General features: G+C 40.5%; 3 protein-coding genes across 4 annotated transcripts; 1 reads left to right on the forward strand and 2 right to left on the reverse strand.

Moving 5' to 3' along the window:
- The first annotated feature begins 1,932 nt into the window (after positions 1–1,932).
- On the forward strand, positions 1,933–8,215 carry adnp2b (ADNP homeobox 2b). Of its 2 annotated transcripts, none has more exons than XM_026300311.1 (4): positions 1,933–2,388; positions 2,947–3,068; positions 4,526–4,630; positions 4,757–8,215. In XM_026300311.1, the coding sequence occupies exons 2-4, from the start codon at positions 2,961–2,963 to the stop codon at positions 7,493–7,495; spliced, it is 2,952 nt and encodes a 983-aa protein (XP_026156096.1). In that variant the 5' UTR covers positions 1,933–2,388; positions 2,947–2,960; the 3' UTR covers positions 7,496–8,215. The 2 variants fall into 2 exon arrangements, with proteins under 2 accessions (XP_026156096.1, XP_026156094.1); XM_026300309.1 differs by having other exon boundaries at positions 1,933–2,208.
- Positions 8,216–8,359: 144 nt separating this feature from the next.
- Positions 8,360–10,547, reverse strand: ggcta (gamma-glutamylcyclotransferase a). Its single transcript, XM_026300312.1, has 4 exons — positions 10,347–10,547; positions 9,691–9,836; positions 9,469–9,601; positions 8,360–9,327 (listed from the first exon to the last, which is right to left on the reverse strand). Exons 1-4 carry the CDS (start codon positions 10,530–10,532, stop codon positions 9,193–9,195), a joined length of 600 nt encoding a protein of 199 aa, XP_026156097.1. The 5' UTR covers positions 10,533–10,547; the 3' UTR covers positions 8,360–9,192.
- Positions 10,548–11,700: 1,153 nt separating this feature from the next.
- On the reverse strand, positions 11,701–14,816 carry snrpd1 (small nuclear ribonucleoprotein D1 polypeptide). Its single transcript, XM_026300472.2, has 4 exons — positions 14,683–14,816; positions 13,618–13,694; positions 12,522–12,713; positions 11,701–11,862 (listed from the first exon to the last, which is right to left on the reverse strand). Exons 1-4 carry the CDS (start codon positions 14,694–14,696, stop codon positions 11,786–11,788), a joined length of 360 nt encoding a protein of 119 aa, XP_026156257.1. The 5' UTR covers positions 14,697–14,816; the 3' UTR covers positions 11,701–11,785.
- Between the last annotated feature and the right edge of the window lie 835 nt (positions 14,817–15,651).

Here is a 15,651-nt window from a genome sequence, read left to right on the forward strand (position 1 = left end):
GAACATGTCCAAACCATCTCAGTCTGGCTTCCCTGGCTTTTTCTCCAAAACATCTACCATGAGCTGTCCCTCTGATGTCCTCATTCCTGATAAGTCCACCATAAACACTTAAATGACCAATTATCTAGTTATAAAGAGCTCAGCATCTATATTAGGTCTCTTGCTGCTATACATTTACAATTGAACTTCCTGCATAAAAGTTACCTTGAGTGTCCCGTCAGTGCACCTATGATCCAGATGCTCAGCTTTCAGCTGCTTATCCACTTCAAGTAGTTCCCACTAAGGTCTTTGCCTGTTAAAAATATGATTAAAATAAATCATGATTAATATTAATATATTCCCAATAGCCAAATACTGCAGCATGCAGCATTAGCTATTGCTCACATTGAGCCTCAGCACAATTAGAATATTAAGTAAGATAGATATATAAAAACATCTGATGTGATTGCACTGATACCACAGATTTTCTCTGGAGAAATTTCCTAGCAGTTGTAGGTGAGAGGATAACAACTGAGCTGTAGGAGGAGTCAAAGAGATTACAAAGTTACAGCACAGAAGTGATAGAATTGTATTTACAACATTCTTGATTCACAGCTCACTCAGTATGACACAACAAGTAAGAGTTCATTCTGATTAGTGGCTCTCTGACTGGTTTCATTCCATATGTATCGGATTGATAAGAAAAGAAATCCTCTTTCTTCACTATTTTGGCTTTAGAGGTGATGTCAGTCTGACCTTTAGGACGTGGCTGTCTTGCGTCAGGAATTACTGCAGTGTAATCAGCTGCAGTACGACCATACTGGTTCGCATTGCCTGACCAGATCTACAATAGTAGATGTGACGTTGCTAGCCAAATCTTAAATCAGGTTCTTACATTGAGTTTAACGCTAAAGTGCTTTATGCCACAGAAATTTACATGAATATTTTTAATGCTGAAAATGTGACAGGAGAGTAATGACATGGCCCTTTATGCCACAAATGAATATGAATTAGAGCAGGGGTCACCATCCCTGGTCCTTGAGGCCCACAGTCCTGCTGGTTTTCTAGCTTTCCCTGCTATTCCAGCTTCTGATTGGCTGAACACACTTGATCCAGGTAGGGCAGGGATAGTTGGAAAACAAGCAGGATAGTGGAGCACGAGGACCAGAGTTGAGGGCCCCTGGAACTGTTAATAGTTAATAACATTATTTAGATGTTCAAAACGACACACTGGATTGGTAATGCAAAAAAACAAAACAAAAAAAAACACCACGAAGTAGCTTTATACTGGAGTAACATCACGTTGCCACTTTGCCACTTTGATAAACTGATGATTTGTTTCTCTAGAGTTCGTAAAGGCTAACTGGTAGGCCATGACTCATACAGGTGGCAAGTATAAAGATTACATTACGTATGAATATGTGGTTGTAGCTAGCTCTTCTGTTTTTTGTAATGTTTAAACATATTTCAAAATGCTAATACTTTACGCTAAGCTAGCTGAAATACATCTAACCTCATTTACTACATTTAACCTCATTTGATACATCTAACCTCATTTCCCCCCCATGGCAAAATGGTGGTCCTATGTAATTGGCTAAAAAAGTAGCATGATCTGACATCACTCTAGAGCACCACCCATTTAGCTCATTTTCTAGAAAGCTGATTGGTTAGCCTTAGTCATGTACCACGTGACTGCCAGTGGGAGTCGCAGTAGCCACGCCCACATGCCTAGCTATGTGTAGTGTAATAAAAATATCTAATTAAGAAGTCGGTTATTACATTAAATTTAAAACCTGAATAATACAATGTATCACCTGGACACCCTGCAACAAAAGCTGACGGCCCTGATTAAACAATAAAAAGTTATTTAGTTTCTTGAGAGTGACGCCTCCCATTGGTCAGTTTGTGCAGTATGTAAATGAGCACGGCTACGTCAGATCCTGAACTTGAGCGCCATTTTTTTCCTCAATAGGGGAAGAAAGGGACAAAAGCTGAACCAAAAACAACTTATCGTTGGAGTATGTTCTCACACCTGGACTCTCTCATTTGACTACACTCGCCCTGCAGCGGTGAACGCAAACCGGGGATGGTGCGCGGATGAGCCGCCGTGCGCAGCGCTGGGAGCAGACGCAGCTTACCGAAACACACGCAAGGGCCGGTGGAAGTGGAAAAGGTTCGCCCTGTCGGAGGAGGCAGAAATAACGTTACCTACACAGAAAACTGCAGCGGGTAGGTGTCGGTGCGGAGGATGGGGCCGTTGTGAAGTAGCAAGAAGCGGCGTGGCCGTGTCGCTGAACCGGCTTGTGGATGTCAGCGTGGTGGTGCCGGGGGCTTTTTATTGGGCAGCACACACAGCTGTGTTAGCAGGGAGGACAGCTGTGTAAAGGCACAGGTTTTTTTACCTCGGAGGTGATTTAACTTTAGCTGTGTACAAATAAAGTTTTCATCTTAGTCGTCAGAAAGTGATTAGTGATTTATGCTGACACTCAGAAGTAAACTCAGCTGTTGCACATGTTATTTCTGCTGCCATGATGCTTATGCAGAAATATTGTACAGCCATGTTGTCATTTTTATAGGAAAGTCCTGGGATGTTTGCAGTTTGATACTTAATGGTTACTACAGTGGTTACTTAAGTTATTGTTGTTGCTTTACCAGTGACCTCATTCCCTTATTAATACTGGCTTATTGACATAACTACATACTGCACTGATTATATTTCCCCTGATATTCTTCATAGTATGTGCTATTTTCTGTTTGCTGTTGTTTTTTATTTCTAGAATATCTGTCAACAAGCAGTTTTACCTGGGGCAGCATTAAAGAGTGGAAATTTATGATTATTATGAAATAGTTGGTGTTTTATAGGTTTTGAGGTGGAAATGCTATTATTTGAATATGCTTTGAATACACACAATAAAATACTGCCTGATGTTATAGGTTTAGAATAATTATGTGTATTTCTTTTACTAGGCTTGTGAGGAATAATGTATCAGGTTCCAGTTGGAAATATTGAGAAGATCCGAAAGGCACGCAGAGCAGTGAAAAACATTCTCAGTGAGATCGGTCTGGAAGATTGTCAGAACCTGCTGAAGGTACGTTAGTATGTACGAGTAGTATTCGAGTTTAGTTAATGGGTTTATTTATAATAGACTTACAATGTGAATCAGTCTCTGTATTATTTGTTTAAGGTTTCTCACTCTCTTTAGCTTTTTCACAATAACTCAAAAAGTTCAACACTGTGCTCATTTTGTTGTATATACTGTACAAACTTTGTTCTCGTGGATCCAATGCTAATAATCCAACCATTGTTACATTGAAGGTCATAATACACAGTAATATAGGTTCAGAGTTTAAGTCCTAAACATAATAGATAAGAACAGAATACAAACCAGAGTCCAAAAATCACAGACCTGCATGCATTTTATTTTTTTTATATGAAGCAAGTAAAGTATTGTTAGCTGATTATCACCAGGCACTAAATATGTCAAACTGCATTCAATTGTGATGTCAGCCATTGATGCAGTCAACACTGCAGCAAGAGTCTCCATATTTAAAGATGATACAACAGGGTCCTGGTGGGTCGTGCTTGTTAAGGTTGACATCATCAGACACATTCATAGGTGTTGAATTTATTAAGATGATGGTCACATTAAAAGAAACCTGTTCAAAGAGTTTCTTTCTGGTTGTTATGGCAACAAACGGGGCTGGGCGATATGACATAATTCCCACTTTCAGATATTGAACTAATGTGGATAATGCTGCAAATCAGTGAGCGGGACTGCTCCATGGCAATGTTGGATTTACATCAATATGATAAAACATGATTTGTCAAATATTTTCATGTATATTGATATTTTGGCGAGTTTTATACCAACCCCCACCTATGGCAGCAATGATGCGAGGTAGATGGCCCCTTAACTACAGCATTACATTGACTGGAAAAAAAAAAAGTTTTATTGTCTGTAGATTAAAGACATTTCACACCTGACTGACTTTTCTGATGGCTGTTGCTACTTTACTTAGTTTTCAGGTTTAAATTTCCACCTACACTGTATAGCTCTCAGTAGCTTATGCTGTTCTGCCTCATTGCCACACAGTAAATGAATGGAAAAAAATAAAAGCACAACTTGTAAATACAACACAATAAAGCTGAACACAGAGCACAACCGACTAAAGCCTCCAAATTTCCATTAGTATGAATAAACCCCAATAAAACAAACTATAACCTTCACGAAGGATTTTTTTTTTTTGCTGGCCTTTCATATATTACTTTTAGTAAGGTGTGCAGATACTTCTCAGAAACAACTTGTATTTTGTTTTCCCTTAATAATAAAAACCTTCATTTAAAAACTGCATGATGTGTTTACTTGTGTTATCTTTGACTAATATTTACATTTGTTTGATGATCTGAAACAAAGTGTGACAAACATGCAAAAAAAAAAAAGAAATCAGGAACACTTTCCCACACCACTGTAGGACTTCAGATGGGCATGTTTTACATAGTAATTACTTGTACATTAGCTTTGTTTGTGCGTTGCTTACTCTGTAGGATCTCAATGCCAACTCTGAGAAAACTTCAGATGAAGACGAGACTTTTCAGGATACCGAGTGGGTTGATTTCACAGACGGATACAATAGCAGACTGCAGAAAAAGGTAAATATGACTTTGCGCCAATTGATGATGAAGAAAAAGGATTATTTGCAAGTTCAGGTATTGTATAGTGTTACAACTAACCTGTTAGCAACCTCAACTAAACAGTTTTTTCTTTTTCCTTTTCAGTGGCCTTATCGGTCTCGATCGTTGTGCTGTAACCTGTGCAAGTACTCGTCACAAAACATCTACAACTTCAGGGGTCATGTCTCTCGCTGCCATGGATATGTCCAGTCATTCTGTACGCTGGCACCCTGTTCTCAGTGCCTCTTCATTGGCCACCCTAAGGTTGTCAAGAAACACATGCTGTTCTTCCATACTAAACCTTCCACACAGATACATTCGCCAAGAGAGGGATCTTTACCCATCCATCGTGGAAATGAGAGGTATCAGTGTCGAAGATGTGGATTTCCATCCTCTTCTATATTTGTAATGAAAAAGCACATTATTCTCAAGCACTTGGAGAGTTTAGCAGAACAGTATATTGGTTACAGATTACACCTTCAGGGGTCTGCATCTGCAAAGGTCTACTGCTGCAAGGTGTGTAAGCTGAATACTGGAGGTCTGGACCAAATGTTGCATCACATGCTGATTGAACCATCACACTATTCAGTCAGCACACAAGTGCAAAGTATGATTCATGAGAACAAGAACTACATCATAAAATCAACACCTAATGGGAATGGTGTGTATGTAACCTTCCCAAGTATTGCTCCTAAACCACAGCAACCTCAAATTTTCAGTAGTAAACCTGTGGTTTTACCAAGTAATGGCCAAACTACTGGGACTGTGGTGGCATTTCAGCATCTCCAAGGACCTACCAACAGTACTACTCTAATCTGCGCCCCTGGAACCAACCAAGCTTTTCTGCCTCCTCAGGCATCAGCACTAGTGCAGCTTGCTAGTGCTGAGGCCAAAGGTTTGCTTCAGCCTGGTGCCACAATAGCCCTCCGAAGTGCTTTGCCCCAAGGACCGTCTGTGGTCCACCTTCCCACAGTGTCCAATGTGGCGCTGAAACAGGCACCCCTGGCTCTAGCGCCGGCCCCTGTACAACCACAACAGACTCCACAAGCCCCACAAATCCTTGTTCCATCAGGACTGCAGGCCAATGTGGCAGCTGGAGCGGGTGTTGTCCCTAAACCTGCTGTGGTTGCGCAAAATGCACCAACAAACCAAATCACCCTACAAGGGACCATGCTGACGTCCCAGTCTCTGCTGAGTCACCTGATTCCAACTGGCAACAAGGTGAACGGCATGCCCACATACACTTTTGCACCACTGCAAGTAGCATGTCCTGTCTCTCAGAGCACAACTACCCCTCTCAAGACTGTTGAACAAACAAGTAACTCTTTACCACAAACTAAGAAATGGATTACTTGTCCCCTCTGCAATGAACTTTTTCCTTCCAATGTGTTTGATATGCATACAGAAGTCGCCCACCAGACAAAATCCCCTACGTCCAAGTCAGAAAGTTTGGCAGCACGAGCAGCCTTCCTGAAGAAAATGCCAGATAAAACTGTCAAATGTCTAACATGCAAAATGCTCGTGTCAGAAAAGAGCGTCTTCCAGCACCTGCTGCATGGCCTGAATTGTCTGTCCTGCTCAGCTTTGTTCTTTTCAATCAGACAACTTGCTGAACATGTAAAGCAGCATAATCCCACAAGCAAAGCATACTGTGATTTCCTGAGACAGAAATACAGGGTTTACTCTAAAGGTATCGGAGGAATCCTATTCCCTTACTTTGATGTCCACACCACTGCACCAAAGGAGATCCTTGGAGACACGGAGGTCAATCTTGCCCTGGTCACAAATTCCCTTGACTTGATCTACTTTAAATTACAGCCGAGCACCCAACCAGAAATCTGTCCGGCACCTGTGAAAATCAACAGCGCTTACTGTCCCTTCTGTGATGAAAAGTTTCAGAATGAAACCAAACACCTCCAGCACCTGAAACAAAAACATTTTGTAGCGCCCACCATTCATGCCATCCTCAAGACAGAGGCTTTCAAGTGCATATACTGCAATGGTGTGTACACAGGAAAGGTTACCCAGCAGGCTGTGATGCTCCACATTCAGCGCTGCCGTTGTTCACCCAAACAACCACAGCCACCCAAACCTCCAGCGGCACCACAGCCACCTCCAAAACCAGTTCAGCAGCCCACTCCAAAACCAGTTCAGCAGCCCACTCCAAAACCAGTTCAGCAGCCATCTGGACTCTACTTTCTCCAAGTGCCACAAGCTCTGACTGTGAAACCGTCGCTGGCTCCAGCCTGTGTCATTCCAGCTCCACCTACAGCACAGCCTGTAGAGACAGAAGCAGAGTTGCAGTCTAAGAAGAGGCTGGAGGCAGCATGGAAGCAGGTCATTGAGGCCAACAAACGAGAGCGGGAAGAAAAGGCGGCCATGCGCAAGAAGCGAGAGCAGGAAAAGTTGTTGCCCCCACCGGAGCCTGTGGTTCAGAGCGACCCCACAGTGAAGCTGGTGTTGGAGCCCACCCCAGTCGAGCGGCGCTGCAGCGAGGAGCGCAGAGACTTCATATCCAAATACTTCAACGTGAACCCTTACGCGACCAAAGCTGAGACCGAAGAGCTGTGCAGAAGGCTGTCTCTGACTAAAGCAGAGTTGGCAGCCCTCTTCAGCAAGAAGCGCAGCAAGTGTATGAAGAGTCTCAAGAGGAACACGACTGCCGTTGTCCTCGGCTTCAACATGACTGAAATGGGCAAGCTTAAGCACAACCTTATCATCCCGGAACAGCAGCCTGATGATACAACAGCACAGATGGAAAACAGTGAGGATGGACCAGAACCAATGGATGAAAGCGGAAATGAGAACGTTACAAAGGGGGAACAGGTGGAGCAGATGGAATGAGTACTGAAAAGACTGAAAATGAAATGATATGAAAACAACCAATAATAAAAATGCATTCGCTAACATATAATTTAAGTTACCTATAACTTGAGGGCAGTATCTTAAATGAAGCCTCGATTAATAGTGTTTCATTTGACTTCAGTACACTGTCAGTGGTCTATATCCTAATTTCCACTTAGCGCAGACATTAAGATGCTCCTTTACGACAATTAAAATACAGGTATTGTTTCGAATATCATGGTGCCGACTGTTCTGTTGAGCCTACAGCTTTCTACCATTCAACCATGGCTACTGTCTTCAAAAAAAAAAACAAAAACAAAACTGTAACTTGCAACTGCCTTTTTGTAGCCTTTATTTAAGCCCATCTGTACAAAACTGTGATTTCTACATCACTGCACATCTGCTAATAACTAGTGCACACATCAGTACAGAGTTGAGCTATACCATTGCTTCTCAATTGTTTGTTTTTTTTTCATACATACCTGGTCCTGTTTCTGGGCTTCACATTGTCATTTTATCATTCATGCCATTCTGAACTTAAAAAGCTAAGGGAGAAATGATTTTTGCTTAGCCAACTCCTGCAGACCATTTCAGTGAATGTTCACCTTGCAGTTTCAAAGCCAAATTCTTAAGAACGTGTGTTTGAATTGGGATGTGGTTGAATGAACAGCTGGTTGTAAGTCTCTGACCATGTCACTTGCATGAGCCTTCATTTTACTGTCAGGTGAAAATATGATTTGTGCCATTGTGAAATTATTTGCATAGACTTGTGGAAATTAACTTAGAGATTCAAATTAAATTTAAAACATGTTAATGGGTGTCGATTCTCTCCCCAATATAGTCTTCTGTTACCCCGACAGATGATTTTTTTTTTTTTTTGTACTATACTTGTATTTTCTATAATCCTAGAGGATTAGAAATATTGGGAAAGGTAAAAATTCTCATTCAGTCCAGAGCCACTGTGTTGTAAAAAAATAAAGTGGAGTTGAGTTTACATAAGATTCTTTAAATTTTTGTTGTCACTTTCTAATAAAACATATAGTTTTTAAACCAAGCTGTGTTAAAGTACTGCAAGGTCCAATTATTTCATATGTATGACTGACCTGAAAATCAGTCAGAACTACAGGCTGCTTTTTTTCTTTTAACCAGCAGGAACAGACCCGAATAAAGTCCTAATGAAGGTGGTGCAATAAAAGGCTGACAAAAGTGAAGTCTTCAGGATTTTTTTTTTTTAAGTATTCCCTTGAGAAATACTTAAGTTTAATAATTTCTATTATGGACTAGTTCTAAAATTAAACACATTTGTCACAATACTTAGGACCAGCCCACATTTATTAAGTGCTACCTGCCACAGTGTGGCATCAATTCGCCCTCATAACTACAATTCCACATTAGTGTTGACCTAAAGTTTAAGAAAAACTTTACTCAGGGTGCATTTAATAGCTTTTTCCAGTCTTTCAACTTCCATTACATTGTTATTGTGTAATTATTACACTACTAATATTTTACTATTACATATTACACAAAAAGATAAAAAGATGAAGACAAAATGAAATTAGTTTGAAGATCCTAGAAACTGCAGGGTTTTTTTTTCTAATTACAAGGTCCACACATTTGCTGTTCTGGTCGGTATTTTAGTTTCTGTCGTGTCGTTCATGTTTAAGGACAGCTCCTAAATGAATCTTGTGGTACATATACTATAATTGCTCATTCTTAACTGTTCTGATTTGATCAAGTGTTGAAGGGCCACTGTAGTTGTTTGTCTGAATGGCCGCCAGTTTCTCCACATACTCAGCTGGGAGTCTGTTCTGCTCTGCGCCCAGACACACCACCTTATATGAAACACAGAGTGAGCCTTGTCAGTAAATCTGCTGATTAAGTCACAGAAACATTGGACTACTTAGAACACAGTACAACTTTTACACTTAAGTCCAGGTGTTTTGTCTGTAATTCTGTGTTTCCCATGCACACACCTGCTTGTACTGAGGGGAGGGAGGACAGGCGTGGAAATTGTTCATCTGATAAGTCCTGCAGAGTACTGGTCCTTTATCAGTCTCCACTGAAACCTCCAGTGGTGAGTATAGTCCTAGATTCACCCCTTCCTGGCTGAGGACAAAGAATAAAGAAACGTGTTAGTTATAAGGGCAAATATTACCTGCAGAACTAACCAACTGCTGTGTGGTTGTGGGTCTTACTTGTCGAGGGTCACGAGGTTTTCGTTGCTTAAAGTCCAGACCACCCCCCACACTTCGGTGCCTGGGCAGAACTCAATGGTGGCCGCTCCACCATGCCAAGGATTACATTCTACATCTTTCCCGAGGCCAAAGTCCAATTTATAATCCTGCACACGCGCGCACACACACGCGCGCGCGCACACACACACACACACACACAGGACGATTTAAATGAAATGTCTTTTCACTGTGGTGTAAACAGGGGTGCTGTGTCTGTGTGTTCCTGTCTGAATTTGTTTTGCTGTGGCTCGTCACCACAGTTCTCCCAGGCCCGGCTCAATATTACCTGTGGGCACCCTGCAGCAAGAGGTGACTATGAAGGGGCCAGGCCAGGCCAAAACAACGCGCTGAGTCTGCTGCGGTAACTTTACATTTAGATAAGGCACAAGACAATGCTGCGTTCATGGCATGTAGGATAAAAGAGACGTCACAGGAGTTCACGATATGAGAATAACGTTAAGCTAATCAATGAACACGACCAATCGTATCAAATCACTAATTAAATCAATAATCAAATCAAAGTGTCATGTTTGGTGAATGCCGGTTTCCACATGATGCGCAGACATAAATCAGTAAGCGATGACAGCGACATGATAAAACCATTTGTGGTTGGTTACCTTTAGCCTCCCGGTGGTGCAGAACTCAGCGGAGGGGTTTGCCAGCTGCAGTCTTTCCTTCAACAAGTTGCTTCCGAAAGCAAAATACGCGAAGACACCACTGACAGAACCAGGCATCTTTAGTTTGTTTGTGTTTGTGTCTACTGTCCGCAGAACTGGACAGCAGCTGCAGCTAGCGGTTAACATGAAATACTTCCTGGAGGCGAGTGGAGACAACTTCCTGTTTATACAAGCGCTCTCAAATCTGAATATGTGCATACCTTTGAATTAACCCAACGTCACTTTAAGAGACATGAGAGGTTTGCGGGTTAATCATCAGGCCACAGATTTAAAAGATTTAAAGCTCCAGAGATCCTTAATAATATCAGCTTGGGTGAAACTCAAGCCCCCTGGTTGTCCTCTGTCCACACAAACACGTGCAAAATAGTCTGCATCCATCAGCCTCTTCCACACACTGTGAGCTGCTCTACCTTCAGGTGTTCTTTCCAACAGTTCAGTGGATCCACAGCCTGTATAAAAACATAAAAATCACTTCTGCCCAGACTGCAGGTTTTGTTTTACATGTCACTGCTGAGAAAGTGATGCCTGTTGGCAGCTGATTTATATTTCATCAGCCTGAGCACATCCCAGTTGGCCCCCTTCCAGCCTGAGCACTTTCCAAAGGGTTTGACTAATGAATAATGCTAATTTGTGCAACTTAATTCAACTGGCTCTTCACCTTCATCTGGTTCAAGCACTGACTTTTCTAAGGTCTTTCAGGAAGTCAGATGCAAACAGCCCATGTAGTGTCAAATTGTTTTCTCTGAATGAAAAACTGAAATGCCATAATTTAAACTGCAATCAAGGAAGTATAGATTTCAGTCTACAAGGCAGAACGATCACTGACAAATGTGTTTGGGTTTCACCTTCAGACTTTGTTCCCTGAGGAATACCTTAATTAAACACACCCTTACTCCAACAGCAAATAGAGATTACCATGCTTCAGTTCAATATAAGAAAAACAAGTATTGTTAAAATCTCCCAAGATGTAGTCTTACCATTATTTAGCATGTTTTAAGCACAGATATGAGTGAATAACTTCACTTGATATTAAATGTGAGTGTCGTGTTTTCCTTTTTAAGTAATTCAATAATTATGTTTGTGTGGTCTTCTCTTTTAGATACTTCCATTTAAAGACACTTTATTCAGTCATGTGACAGCCATATTACAAAATCTAAGTGTTTGAAACAACCCAGTCATTAATTCTGTAATAACACACAGTCAAGTTTATCCTCTTGAAAAGAAGCATTTTAATGTACAAAATAAAGAAAAACAAAAATCAAGGAAAAAGACAATGAAATTCACAAAACATTTCCTCAGGAAAAAAAAGGGAGGGGGAAAAAAAAAAAATCCTGTACAAACAGTAGAGGGTGGTAAGGCGCTGCTGTGCGACCCAGTGATCATCTCCTCGGACCACCCCGGCCTCGTCCCCGTCCTCTGCCACGGCCTCGCCCTCTGCCTCGCCCCCGTCCAGCCACTGAGTGGAGACACACAATTGACAGTCAGCACCTTTATCATAAATATTCGCCAACATACTGAGTAAAAATACAGAGAAGTGTGAGCTATTTAACATTTAGATCTTAGTTGTAAAAGAAAAACTTTCAATGGCTGATAGAAGAGGAAGGAATGATTCTCTTTTCCTATAACAAGACAAAGACAGATTTTACATTTGGAGCAAAACTCAAAATCTAATGCCAACACATTTTTCACGGATTCATTGTGTATCAATTTAACGTGATAATACAGTTTAGGATCCACGTAACGCTGATGTAAAAACCAGATGTGTTCTCTACAGAAATGCGTAAAACAAAGCAAAACTAAGATTTTCACTTCCTCCATGACACTTGCCACTTTCAGGAGTATTTAAAAGCCTGCTGGGCACGGAGGCAATGAAATCATGTGCACATATCAAGCACTCTCAATGTATTTATAATTGTGTTCAGTCTAAAACAAGAGACAGGATATGACATAGTTCATTTAAAGGTCCTAATTCTTGGTTATCACAATGAGCACAAAACAAACCTTATGGGAAAATGCCCAGAGAGAAATTCTGCATGTTTGCTTTGCTTTAAATCAGTAATGGCTAACCTGCCAAAAATGCTCTTAAGGTCAGTAGATATTTTATTACAAACTCACCTGCTTCCCTCTTTTTGGACTTGATCTTTGGCTCTATATCGACCAGCAAGGTGTCCAGTGGGAGACTGTCAGGAAGGATAAAGTAGCGAATGTTGTTGCCACGGATGCTCAGCGACTCCAGCTGAGTCGGCTCCCTGTTTTTCAGGGTCATTTTCACTGCCTTCAAGTGGGTGTTCATGCTCACGTCAACTCCTGAGTAGGAAAAGAAAGAAAAACGATTGGAAAAACTTGAAAATAACTAAATCAACACCCATTATAATTTACAACTCTGAAGGGAAGTAACATAATGAGACCTGACAGCAAAACTCAGTATGTCCACAGGAAACTAGCTACTTCTGAAAGATCTACTTGTCGATTCTGTCATTAATCCACATTAAATCAGTGTTGTCACACTACAAAATTTCACAAACTCTCCTGCCATGAGTTTTAAAGCAGATAAAAGTGAACTTCTGGAAAATGAGGATTAGTTAGGATTAGGTTAGTTAGTTATTATATTTTCATTTAGTTATTTGAAAATAAAAACTGTAATAATTGCAAGGAGAACAATAGTAATCACATTAGCTGTATCAAAACACAAGAGAACAGAACACAGTTTTAACCAGCTGAGAAAAAGCAATAACACCCACACACTGGTCTTGTAACAGACAAGACAAGCATGAATGTGAGCCAAATTAGATCCAATGTAGCCAGAGAGAAACAATCATGTCACTAAAAAAACAGTTTGTGATACACACTCAAAGTACAATACAACCAAAAAGCACCACAAACTACAACCTTCAAAAATGATCATTAAATTGTGACCATCTTTCTATACCATCAATAAAATTAATGGAAAACTACAGCCAAGTTTATTCCAGGGCTGTTGTATTATAGCAGTTTTAGCTGAGCAAACCTAAAAACAGCCTATAGTCAGTAAAACGTCTGGTCTGATTTCTGATCCACTGAAATATGAAATACTAACGTCACACTGCAAATTACTTAAACACCTTATTTTAGGGACTATAAGTCACACTGGAATATTAGTCTCTTTTAGTATTGTTTATTATCTTTATATTGTTCAGAAATCATGTCAACAGGGTTTCCAGCTGCCTGTTACCTGTGATGGTGCCGTGAACCTGGGTCCCATTCTTCAGTTCAATGGTAACCGTCTCATGGCTGAGCTTCATCAAGAACCTGTGGATTAAATATTGGACAAAATTATAGTGGGAACACATGACGAGCCCAAACATTCACACTGACCACAGCTAAGTTAGCTGCTAGCTAATGTTAACTACAAAACAAAAGTAGTAAACAGTGCAAACATCCATTCCAAAAATTACAAAAAGACCAAAATAGTTTTCTAGCTATGGCCAGCTATTTCCACAACGTTAACAAATCAGTTTGCCTGCCTAAACTTATTTTGCAGGAAATAGATAAGATTAAAAACAGACTAGGGCTAATTTAACAGGGACACCCATACGGTAATTAAAGATAGATACCGTATTCCCCAGAATATATGTCAAGCTATTTTTTTTTTACTCTTCTGGCGTTGTTCTGCGACTTACACAGAAAAGCGACATATTTGTGTATATTTAGTCAATTTGTCGAGTAGTTTCTAGTGTTCGATGGAACTTTTAGCTCAAATGTATATTGTACACCCACCGCCCCCAATGTTGGCTCAGTTGCTTAAAGTTATTGTACACAGATGAATGAATGTCGTAATGCACTTCTGCTTGTTGTTATGTTTAGCCCAGGTCCTTCAGATGTTAATTTAGACTAATTAGTATAATTAGAAATGCGACTTATATACTGAAACAACTTATATATATATTTTCTCTGTTCAACTAGGCTGTTCTTGCTAGAAGTGACTAATATTCCGGTGCGACTTATAGTCCGGAAAATACGGTATTTAGCAAAAACTGCGGCTACAATAAAATATGCGGATTTACAGCTAAATGCACCGCTCAGCGATAAATGTGAACATTTAACGTCTGATTGTCGGTCAGTGGAGCCCAGTGCCCGTTCATTGTACCGTCGGACACCCTCCATTCATTTCACCCGCCGCTTCCCGCCTCATCAACGTCTCTCCGTTTACATCTAAATCCATCCGGCGGTATTACTTTGTTCTTCATCATCCCGCATCACAGCGATCAATACACGAAGAGTTTCCCCAGTCACTCACCTGACTAGTTTCATGATGGTGACGGACTGTACGGACAAATCCTCCACCGAAGAGAAAAATTACAGCGCTCAAGTGAAAACACAGGCCGCTGGTGTACGATTTACGTTTCGGTCGCGCGGAATCGACGTCATTAAGGAGCGACAGCAGGAAAGTAACGTCACAAATGACAACAGCGCCCCCTACAGGTGGAGGGGTAGACAGCTACAGAAGAGAAAGCCACGAATCACATTTTTCTTGAACTATTGAATTGTTTTCATTTTTCTTTACTAATGAAATACCTGAAGAACCTTTGACTATTATTGACAGACACTTATTGTAAGATAGTACCATTTTGAATAAGTTTCAGAGGCATTTTATTTATTTTGCCACTTCATGAATAATCTAAAAAGGATCTTTGTCCTTGTACTAACAAAAACTCCAACCCTTTTTTAGTTTAAAGTTAAAGCATGAATTTTTGCATGTGACACCACCACATCCAAGTCACAATAGGAAAAGGAAATGCTGTTTCTAATATTGACTTTACAATGCCCAAGCTCAGCTGTTGAAGTTTCCAGTATTTATCACTAGATGTTGTTAAAGAGCCATTTACATTTTTTTTTTCAACATGCTACATGCTGCTATTCCTGTATGATCACTTTTCAGCAGCGATGGCATGATATTTTCAGTGACTATTAATTAGGAGAAAAGTATTCAAAGATCACTGTTTGTAATCAACATTATGCATAATATGAAAATAATGATCAGGTTTTGTGGCACAGCTTTGTTCAGTCCCAGTAATATTTAAAGAAATTCAGTCATTTCTCTTTGGTAAATTGTTGATAACTATTTAAGTGTAAACTGACTGTAGACTAGTTGGTATCCTTGTAGCTCTGATCAGTCCTACAGTATATGATATACTAGTGGTCATATGGCAACGATTTTTGTTGAGCTGGCTGGAAAAATCACTATCACAGACAACTTATGTGAAAC

The sequence above is a fragment of the Mastacembelus armatus genome, chromosome 11 (assembly GCF_900324485.2).
Source record: "Mastacembelus armatus chromosome 11, fMasArm1.2, whole genome shotgun sequence".
NCBI lineage: Eukaryota > Metazoa > Chordata > Actinopteri > Synbranchiformes > Mastacembelidae > Mastacembelus > Mastacembelus armatus.